General features: G+C 36.7%; 3 protein-coding genes across 3 annotated transcripts; 2 read left to right on the top strand and 1 right to left on the bottom strand.

Annotated features, from left to right (window-relative positions):
• The first annotated feature begins 381 nt into the window (after positions 1-381).
• Positions 382-2853, top strand: LOC113735405 (peroxygenase 1-like). Its single transcript, XM_027262416.2, has 6 exons — positions 382-500; positions 1239-1352; positions 1535-1620; positions 1859-1953; positions 2043-2153; positions 2235-2853. Exons 1-6 carry the CDS (start codon positions 401-403, stop codon positions 2374-2376), a joined length of 648 nt encoding a protein of 215 aa, XP_027118217.2. The 5' UTR covers positions 382-400; the 3' UTR covers positions 2377-2853.
• Positions 2854-5513: 2660 nt separating this feature from the next.
• On the top strand, positions 5514-6695 carry LOC113733749 (acid phosphatase 1-like). The gene is made up of 3 exons (XM_027259934.2): positions 5514-5940; positions 6017-6226; positions 6348-6695. The coding sequence occupies exons 1-3, from the start codon at positions 5519-5521 to the stop codon at positions 6523-6525; spliced, it is 810 nt and encodes a 269-aa protein (XP_027115735.1). The 5' UTR covers positions 5514-5518; the 3' UTR covers positions 6526-6695.
• Positions 6696-7954: 1259 nt separating this feature from the next.
• Positions 7955-9007, bottom strand: LOC113735406 (F-box protein CPR1-like). Its single transcript, XM_027262417.1, has one exon. It carries the CDS (start codon positions 9005-9007, stop codon positions 7955-7957), a length of 1053 nt encoding a protein of 350 aa, XP_027118218.1.
• Positions 9008-10743: the final 1736 nt, after the last annotated feature.

Genomic DNA, 10743 nt, shown 5'->3' on the forward strand with positions numbered 1-10743 from the left:
TAAGGTCAAGATACGATGGAACCTGAATTCTCCGCACCCCAAGAGCAAGGCAAAATTTTTGGTTTACTTCGTAATGCAAGGCGGTCAAGTTATCTTTTACTCATAACAAGAACTGAGCCTTTTGACTGAAGGGTCCTACAACTATTAGAGCAATAAAAGTTCGAACTTTAACACCTCAGGCTGAGGAGTTCGTGAAATGCTGAAGAATGAACTTTCGTATTTGATTCTGTTGTCATGCAAATTTGTAGTTGCTGACGAGTTTGGCAGTTTCAAATGAGGGCCAAATCTTGTGACTAGTGTAAGCCTGCCGTATAAGAATTCTCTACTTGAGCAATATTTAACAGCAGAACTTCCTGCTCCTTGAACTAGATATTAGGGGCAGTTTCACAGCACATTTTTCATGAGACTTGAGAGAGAGATGGCAGAAAATGTGGAAGACAAAGCAGAGGCAACCCAGGCATCAATTGCTGGCAAAAGGAATATTGGAAGTTCGAAGCAATGTAAGTTTAGCATTTGAAGTATTTTACGAACAAAAGAGTTAGCATTTGGAATCCCTCAAGCCAAAACTCGAACATAATCTGTTCTGTGTGATTTACTTGTATGTGGAAATTTGAAGGATGAATGCGCAGAGGTAAATTTCTGTTTTTTCTTTCTAATTGTAGAGAGTTTTGCTAACATCATTTCTAGCATCTTGTTAGAAGTGAATAATCTACCGTATGGAAAATTCAATAGAAACAGGAGAAAGGATTTTAAACAATTGGAAATTGTAGAAGAAAAATTGAAGCCCAAAATGGCAGATTAAACCAAAGAGTACAGGCTTGTTTAAATATGACGGCTGACTGTATTACAGCAGTCCTTACTGCATTCAGCAAATTCTGAGGTGTTTGAATCCTGACCAGTAGTAGCATACGTTGTAGAGCAGCAAAGCTCTGATTTTTTCCCCCTTAAGATCGCTTTTTAGAGTGTCAGGTTTGAGAAAATATAATTTGAATTAAGCCAAGAACATCCCCTATTTCCCAAACATAAGCAAATTAAAGGCAAGTTGACCAGCATGAATTGTTTTAGATGTTACGCTCCCTTTTTTTCCGATGGTTTTGTCTGAAATGCAAACTAGCTCAATACTTTGATGCTATTAGGTGCTTCTGTTTCAGAAAGGAAGCATAAGCCTATCACTGTTACTATTTGCAAATATACACTTGGCTGAAGCAAAGTCTGATGGACCTACTTTGCTGTTGCAGCTTCGGGCGCTGGTACAGGTCCCCGTAATTGTAGTTGGACTGCTCTTCAGCAACATATCTCTGGTTTTGATCTTAATAAGGATGGTATCCTTTATCCCTGGGAGACATATGCAGGTAAACTTCAGAGTCTTAGAGAGGCAATTTTGAATTGATGTTACTCCTATAGTCTCAAGATCTGTTTGCAATCCAAAATGCAAACCTGAACTCATTTCATGTGATCTTAACTAGAGTAATCTCAGACCTGGAGGGAAACATTGAAACAAGCTTAAATGCATGATTTTTTTCTTTGTAATCAGGACTTCGGGGTATCGGATGGAATGTAATTGCCTCTACCATCTTGACTATTGTTTTCAACGTCACATTCAGTTATGCTTCTCTCCCGGTGTGTAAGAAGTTCTATATGCCTACTCTTATTTGTTCTTGACCTGGACGTTGAAAACCAACATGCTATTGCCTAGAAAGATTAGATAAAAAATGCTATAGATTCTCCAGTTCAGCAGGCATAAAGTAAGGGAGCAGACAACTGGCTGGAAAAAGATTTCTGATTTGAAGCAGCAAATCCAATTTTAGCAGTAGGATGTAGTTACTAATTTGGTGGTGGCTTGATGTTATCTTTGTAGGGATGGGTTCCTTCTCTTCTGTTTCCTGTATACATTGAGAACATCCATAAAAACAAGCATGGAGATGATACAGAAAATTATGACAAAAAAGGAAGGTAACAATTACAGTGCATTATTACCCAACAGTGCTTGCGGTTAAGGCAGCTTTTAATGGTTTATTTAAATCTGTCATATCTATCTGCAGTTTCTTCTCAGATGATTTTGAAATGTTGCTGAGCGACCTATGTCCTCCAAAATCACCCAACAAACTCAAACTGACAGAGCTTTGGAAGATGCCTGTACATATCATCCGGTGGTTAGTTCAGGACCTACTCATGTCAATTCCCATATGATTTCATTATTGGGCCTCTAAGTAGTAGCTAGACTTATGTTACAGGATAAAAGAGAAGATGGGATGGAAAGCTCTGTATTTTTTGGCCAGGCTAGAAGCTATTTCCCTGTCAAAAGAGGCTGACGATTTCGATAGAACTTTGTACATGGCTAGGAAGCAAGCAGAGACAAAAGTGAAGTCCAGCTGAAGCAAATTTTTGTTGTCTATTTTCTACAGAGAAGTGAAACAATATTCTTGAGTGTCAGAAATTGATATGATCAGATTTGCATATTCAAAGTCCAGATTATCTGGAAAAATTAAGTATTTAACAGAATGAAGTCAGGAAAGACCATCATCGACTTTCAGCTGCTCAACAATTCCAATGTAAACAAGCTTCATGCATCAACTTGATTTGAGGCAATTATCTCTAAATGAAACGGGCAGTAACTGCGTTAATTTGTGCAGTTACATGCATGAGTTCGAAATCACACTAGCTTAAAGCCTACAAATAAAAAAGCTCTTTGTAATTATATCCTTCCATGTTGAGGACCCTTAGAGTTGCCTGAAGTCCCAAGTGTATCATCAAGAACCACAGATTTTCTGTCCAGGAATAATCAAATATGTCCACTAATGGGTGGAAGTTAATATTCTCAAGTAATTAATACAATCTTTGTGAACCCAATGTATTTGTCCATACTTCTATTACTATCTCTATCATTCAACACTGGAAGTACTTTCCATGAAGAAAACATCTTGATGTTCATGCTGCCAAGACATAGTGGTAATGTGAATGCTTTCTGATATGTTGCAATCAAAAGTTGCAGGCAAGTACATGTATACGCGTGGTCCAAGGTATAATGAAGCACCTGGACGCCATAGATAACATAGTAAAGTGATTAAAATGTGATAAATTCCAGACTTATTGCGTCACCAAAGCTAAAAAGTATTGATGAGTTAATTTGCTCTTACACTAATGACATCAGTTGTACAAAAGTAGTACATTGTAAGGAAATTGACCAAGCCAAAAAAAGATGAACAAAAAACAGTTGAGTACATACAAGCATATTCAAAGTACCAAATCTTGCAGACTTGGCTTGACCTCCGGTATTATGTTCTTGAAATTTTTGTGCCAGGATATTCAATGAACTGATGCTAGACTTTCCACATGCATAACAGGTCCATCATCAATACACTGATAGGGATGGAGCTCAATATTCTTAAATGACCTGTTTTTTAGATTGTATGCCAATATGAATGAAATGTTAGCAACTAAAATGTCCTCATATTCTCCACAAACTTGTTAGAAAAGAGTACTGGCACTACCAACCGATATTGCCCTTTCCCCTAATATCCACTCCTCCGCTTGGATATGACTTTGGTAATAATGAACAGGGTAGTCCAAGACTCCTTCAAACCATATTCTCTCATTCTTATAACCACAGTATCATCTGTAGATTTTCCAGTTGTAGCCAAGTAAATACATCCATCCTTTTTTTTTTTTTTTCCTCTCTTTGTTCTCGTATCTTACATGCTAACTATTGTCTTCTTTAGGGTCTGCTAATACTGGTCCGATAGGGAAGGAGTGTGCTGATCTGTGGCCCAGGATTGCTAGTGCTGCTAATGCCATCGTTTGAGATTTGGTCTGCCTTGTCACTTTTAGTTAAACTTTGACAAGTACAAGATTTTGTATGATATTTTTTGTGTGTGAATGGCAGTTGGCTTTGCTGAAACTTGAAGCTCTTTAGCTCAAGTATTTTTCCTTTTTTTTTTTTTTTGGTTTTTAATTATTGTTCAGTTCCCTTTTGTTTGAACAGGCATTCCCATGGTTTGCAAAACAAAAGTCTAGCTGTGAATTTGGAAGGAATTAAAAACTGGTAGTATTATATAGAAGTGGTGATTCAGAGGATTCGCTTCTGATTACCGTTCGCTTTGGATCTGTTTCGCTAATGGAAGATCTCATACGACAAAGATCTTAGGATCAGCTCAAATGTAGAAAGTTTTGGGTGGTGGTGATTTTTTTTTTCTTTCTATTGCCCATGCACAAGGCAGACTTGTTGAGTTAATAATCAGAAATCGTATTGATTCCATTAAAGAGTTTCACGCACATTTTGCTTGCACAATTGTCTCTCTTAAAGAACTGCAGGCAGTTCACTTGACTTTTCTCGTCTTCTAGTTATTACTTGCGAGTAAACATAGGGTTGAATCTGAAATTGGTAATAGTAGTTAGTGTCTCTTACTGTCTTGCTCTCTGAGAATTACTCACAATGGTACCTTTGTATCTTGACCATCGCAGGATAAGAATTGCATTTTCCTTGTTTGGATTGTGAATTTCTACGGAAACGTTTCTATGAACATATTTTTCAATTACTTTTTAATCTCGCATGCATCAAATTATTACAGTATATTTTTTTTTCTATAAAAACTTTTAAAAATAGTAATCCAACGGGGAGTGTCGATTTTTTTGGTCCAGAAGAACGATCTGCATGTTATCCCTAAAAGTAGTATAGGCTAGGCAGCAAGTTTATATGGTGACAGAAGAAATAACTTATATGTTATCCCCTTTGTATATTGATGTATCCAAGTGCTACACTTTTGTTGTTGATGCGCTTCCAATTGCTATTTCTGTTCATCCATCCACGATTGAGTTTAAGTCGATTTAGACTATTGAGATTGGCCAGATTGATCACGTCCAAATAATCGATTTAATATTTTAAAGTTCCTCGGGATAATAAAGAAAATCTATCTATTTTAAAGTTCCCCCAGCAAGGATGCAGGCGCAGCTGCTGCTGCTGCAGACAATTCTGATCAATAAATGGTAGAAATGCGTTGACAAACAAAGCGATCATTTTTTGTATGGGCATCCAATACGTTGACAAATTATAGTCAGCGGCTCCTAAACGAAAGTCGGTCGATGGAGCCCGTGTGATATGCTTTTATGACGTGTTTTAAGAAAGACTTGAGGAAGACTTTTATAACTCGGTTCTAATGTGGAAGACTTGAGGAACTTTCCAAAAATGAAGACCAACGCACTTGACAATGCTGGTGTAAAGTCAAGTATCTGAAGCCTCCTCGCATAGTGACAGTTTTATAGATTCTAATTACCATTTCACAGTCTTTAGTATATTTGTTGCAGACTTTTGGGCAGTATCTTATGGATTAATTGGGATAGAGTAATCCCTTATTTTAATACATTAGGTGTCTTGTTTGCCACGTGAAGCTGAAAATGGACAAGAAGCGCCATGTGCCAACTAATGCCCGCTGCTCCATGTCCTTTGCACCTCCTTAGTGTAAATTGCTGACCAGTTCTACAGATGGTAGCTATTTAAACCGGACAAATTAGACAGCCATCGATGCCCGTTGTAGATTGCCGACTACCCTTTGTGAGGAAAAGGATGGCAAGAAGTGTTGGCATTTTGTTAGCTATCTTTTGCTTCCTGCTAGGCTCAGCTGCAGCAGACTGCAACATTCTCAAGGAGAAAGGGAAAGATGGACTTCAAATCACCTTGAAGAACTACTGTGAGGCTTGGAGGATGAATGTTGAGCTCCATAACATCAGGGATTTTGATGTTGTGCCTGATGAATGTGTTTCATACATGGGCAAATACATGACATCAACTCAATACAAGGTGGATTCTGAGAGGAGTATTCATGAATCCATTGTCTATCTCAGCACCAGCTGCAATCTCAAGAAAGATGGCACAGATGCTTGGATCTTTGACATTGATGATACTCTTTTGTCCACTGTCCCTTACTACAAGAGAAATGGTTTTGGGTAAGTTATTTCAGCTATATATAAGATTCTATTATTCATTCGCTTTAAGCCTGATTCCTACCATTGTTTTTAATAGGGGAAAGAAGTTGAACTTGACCTCTTTGGAAGAGTGGATGAGCAAGGGCAAAGCACCAGCCCTTCAGCACTCTCTGAAGCTTTTCAATGAGCTTAAATCACGAGGAGTCCGGATCATTTTGGTTTCTTCAAGGGTGGAGCATCTCAGATCTGCCACAGTCGACAACCTTGTCAATGAGGGCTTCTTTGGCTGGAGTAGTCTCTTATTAAGGTCTGGATATGATTTCTTTTGCTAGCACAATATGCATCCTTTTAAAACATGATTCTGTGCATCCGCTCTAAATGGTGCCTGCCTATCTTTTGAGATTATTCTCATTGCTCTGTTGTTGCAGGGGAGCTGATGATGCATGCAAGGACATCCAGGGATTCAAATCTGATGCAAGGAAACAATTGATCAGCAAGGGATATCGCATTTGGGGCATTCTTGGCGACCAATGGAGCAGCATTGAGGGGCTTCCAAGTGCAAATAGAACATTTAAACTTCCAAATCCTTTGTATTATAGTGCCTAAAAATCGCAACAGTCCTCATACTCAAGAAGAGTCATCTTTTCTGCTTAATATTTACAGTCCTAGTTGCATTTAATATTTTCCTAACAATCGAGCTTGTCGTGTCCTAGCATATTTTGTCATCCCCGGTTATAGAAATGGTCCCTGAAGAATAAAATTCTGCTCTTGTGCTATCAGTTATTTCCCCTTCAAAAAGCTTAAATAAGGATCTTAAGTTCATTAGCCGTTGCTTGCAAATTATTTTCCAATCACGCAAATTATGTAATTAAATCAATCAATCTTGCACCACAAAAAGGTAATACCTGAAGGAAATGAACAGACCTGAGAGATTAAAAGAAAAAAAAAGAAGTTAAAAGAAAAAACAGTGCTGAGAGATTCAAGCATATTTCAGAGTACACAACTTGCAAATTTGCCTTTCAGAGTATTACTTTGTCGAATCTTCTTGAATAATTGATCTATTTTGGGTATAATCATATATGCCACCACCTTTTGTGTCTGCATAATTCTATATAACTGCAGTTTGGGGAATTCAATGAATCTGTTTGTCGTTTCATCTAAACAAACAAGGGATTCTCGACCAAATATCCCTTGATTATCCATTCCCAACTTCATTTGTATTGAGGGATTCGACAAAAGATTTTTTTTAATCCACTCAAATTCTTTTAAGCCGTTTGAATTATTTGATAAGCATTTGAGTTTGAAATTCGCCAATTATTTAATTAGTATTTAAATGTATTTAAGATAATGGGCTACAATTTTGACAAACTCAAATAAGTCCCATGCAGAGTAAAACCTTTCACGAGCCAATTTTGGTCTTAGGCCTTGGATGCCATAATAAGTAGTTCCAACAATTAGGCTCACGGTTTTGTCTCAGCTTATGTGCTGGAGTTTCTTGCTAGAATCATATATATGCTAGCTGACTGCATTTTACTGCCCAGATACAGCAAGGACAATCACCAGGCAAATTTCAATTTCATTCTCATAACTCGGAATATTTCAATCACTTTTACCGTACAAGTTAGGACAGTTTACATGGGAAAAGAGACAAAACTTGCTAGGCCAAAAACCAGATAACCAGTAGTACGTAGTAATAATATTATGTCCAGCATTACATAAGGGCTATTGATGCCATAATAGATAGCTGTCTAGCGAGGGATTAACTCAGAATCCTTTTTTCAGGACATCGAACAATTCACGCACGACCAGTCTCTAGCAAATTTCTAGGCCTAAGATTTACTGTTTACTGGTTCAACGAAAGCCTTCAGTCAATACCCCAAAATACATGAACCAAAAAAAAAAAAAAAGAACGAAGGAGATCGACCAACATATATGATATAACCATAATAAAGATAACAAACAGTCTGGTAAAACTAAGGCATATTTTGAGCCGTACACCCACCAAAGGTTGGAAGATTTTACCACGTTTCATCTCTCAAAATTTCCCAGCGGGTATCAGACTTTCCTCATACCTTAGAGGACCAACATAGGATTCCTGGCCAGAATATGTGTGAATTTCCTTGAGTGACTTGGTTTTTACATTGTAAGCCAATATGCTATGAGAGCCTGAGATCAATAACTCCTCGCCGGGCTTGGTGAAGAAGAGAGGCTCCCACCCCCTCACACTTCTCAAATTCGCTCCACCAGATATAGCGCACAAAGTAGCCCAAGATTCCTTCACACCATATTCTCGCATAACAAAAAGCTCGCACTTGAATGTATAACTTCCAGCGGTATATCTAGACATGCAAAGGCATCCGTCCAAAACTCCCAGCCTGTAAATAGGCTCATTCCCACCATGTACCACCGCTGGCGTGGGTAATTTGCTAAATCTGTTGGTGGTTTCATCAAAACAAACAATCAAGTCATCATTTTTATCTATCCAATGTAAATTACCGTTGGCTAAAACCGCTGTTCCCCTGAGTTTGTAGGGGAGACTAACTTCTCTCAAAGTTGTTCCCCTCTTCAAGCTGACAACCAAAGCCCTTTGAGAAGGAATTGATGAATAAATTACTACTTTGTAATCATCTGACAACTTGTCGAAGCAAAGTCCATAGGCCACTGGAGAATAAGTTATACGGTTTTCACCAAACAACATCCTACTGCTAAAGTTGATCAAACCTCTGAAAGATCTTGTTGATGGGTTCAAAAGGTAGAAGTTACAATGATTATAGTAGCAGTACCAGGTCTCATAAGTACTGAAGAGCACCAAACCATTACAAGATCCCAGAAAATTTAAATACGGTCGATACCAACATTGCCTAGGAATCTCTTGGATTGCATACTGATCGTCTAAAGAACTAAAACATCTTTTGCCACAACACCAGAAGATCGCGTGTTCTCTTCCTTTAGTCGCCAAACTGAATCGAGGATCGGATAGCAAAGAGTTCCATAACTTGCAAACCAACTTGAATTGCAATATCGATTTCACCGGTAGTCTGGAGAGTATCTCAACAATAATTTCCTCTGGTATGTGAACGTGTACCATAGTGGTCGTCCTTCCAAGTCTTCTGGGGCGTATATGGTTCTCCAAACAAAACTCGTATATGAAGAAACATGCTAATTTAACTTAGGGTTTGTCACGTTCACATTCATTGGGCAGCCGTTAGCAAAAAAAAAACTTTTGACTAGATTGTTTAAGAGCCCCAGCTTAAGTATTACTACTAGGCCGAAGCCTAGCTTACCTGTAAATAGAGAGAGTAGCCTTTTGGTATAAATAAAATTGTCGCTTTTAAAAAACCCCTCATAAACTACCTATTACTTATATTTTCCTCTATCTCTCTCATCATAAATGTCAAGAAAGTATTTTTCTTATTGTAATTTTTAATAAAATATAGTGTGATTACACATTTTATTTTGGTGAATTTTTTTTACCTGTTTATATTCAAAACATAAAATCAGATCTCATAAAAATGATTTCAAGAAAGTATATTTCAAATAGTAATATCTTTTATTACTTGCACACACATCATGCTCCTTGAACACTTGTATGCACGTTAATATAGGAGGCAAGAATATCAGTTATTTTTGTTTTTTTTTTTTTTTGAAGAAACCCATAAAAACTGGTTATTTGCGTATTTTCTGATAAGCAATTAATTCTGCCCATGGACCTCACCTCCTAATCAAAGTTACTGACCAAGAAAATACACTAAGCTGCTTGCAGATTCATACCCAAAAAAAAAAAATTGTAAATTATCTTTTTACCTTCATATGGTTTGAAGCTTTACCACATAACCGTGTATGATTTAAAAATATGCACATAACCTATACATGAATTAAGTTAAAGTGTCATCACTAGTTTTTCCATTAAAACCAACTATCAATATTAAAAAGTCAAAATCAAACTAATAAATTAATAAATTCACCCTTTCACTACTTTTTTTTATTTTCCCAAATACAATGAAAAATTGAGATAAAAAATAGATAAATACAAAATAAAAAATTGCCGTTAAAGATTTGCAGTCGTTAAAAATTTTGTTTTGAAACCTATAATGATATTTGCAGTCGTTAAATATTTGTTATTTTCTAATTCTTATTTATCTATTTTCTATTTCCATTTCTTCTATTTTTTATTTGGAAAAAATTATGATTTATTAAGATCTAGTAAGTCAAAGTATAGTTTTTTTTTTAAATCATCTATTCTCTTCCCAAAGGAAAAAAGAAAATGGGAAAGAAAAGGAAAAACAAAAACAAAAAAAAAGTAGTGAAAGCATAACTTTGTCAATTTATTACTTTGACTTTAACTTTTTTAGATTAACCGTTAATTTTAGTAGAAAAGCTAATAACGACACTTTAGTTTAAACCGTGAGAGCGTTATAACACTTTTAAGTTTTAACTCAAATTATAAGATGGTTATATCAAATTTATTAAATCAGGATTACGTAGTAAAGCACCAAACTACATTAGGGGAAAAAGCAGTAAAGCACCGGAGCCATATGATGTTCTAGAAAATTAATCAAAATCCGTCATAGAGGACATGAGACAATCAATGCACGGTGTTGCTAGCAAATTACCATGACTGAAGTAAATTGGCCGTAAGCTATTCTATTGAATTGTTATCAGTTAGAAAGCAAATGTCCACAATTTTGATGATATGGGATGCAATTAGTAGGTTGATGACTGCATTTGTCAGCAAATTCTGTGCTAAAGTAAACACTGTTTTGAGTCAATTAACTCCGGAAGAAACGAAACCAATACACAAATTGTTTCATAATCTGCTGCCAC

The sequence above is a fragment of the Coffea arabica genome, chromosome 3c (genome assembly GCF_036785885.1).
Source record: "Coffea arabica cultivar ET-39 chromosome 3c, Coffea Arabica ET-39 HiFi, whole genome shotgun sequence".
Taxonomy (NCBI): domain Eukaryota; kingdom Viridiplantae; phylum Streptophyta; class Magnoliopsida; order Gentianales; family Rubiaceae; genus Coffea; species Coffea arabica.

Bases quoted from the DNA above. Each gene is read 5' to 3' on its own strand.
- LOC113735405 (XM_027262416.2), top strand. From the start codon at position 401: ATGAGACTTGAGAGAGAGATGGCAGAAAATGTGGAAGACAAAGCAGAG. The intron at 501-1,238 runs GTAAGTTTAGCA...TTGCTGTTGCAG, and splicing joins TATTGGAAGTTCGAAGCAAT to CTTCGGGCGCTGGTACAGGT. The intron at 1,353-1,534 runs GTAAACTTCAGA...CTTTGTAATCAG, and splicing joins TCCCTGGGAGACATATGCAG to GACTTCGGGGTATCGGATGG.
- LOC113733749 (XM_027259934.2), top strand. From the start codon at position 5,519: ATGCCCGTTGTAGATTGCCGACTACCCTTTGTGAGGAAAAGGATGGCA. The intron at 5,941-6,016 runs GTAAGTTATTTC...TGTTTTTAATAG, and splicing joins TACAAGAGAAATGGTTTTGG to GGGAAAGAAGTTGAACTTGA. The intron at 6,227-6,347 runs GTCTGGATATGA...CTGTTGTTGCAG, and splicing joins TGGAGTAGTCTCTTATTAAG to GGGAGCTGATGATGCATGCA.
- LOC113735406 (XM_027262417.1), bottom strand. From the start codon at position 9,007: ATGGTACACGTTCACATACCAGAGGAAATTATTGTTGAGATACTCTCC.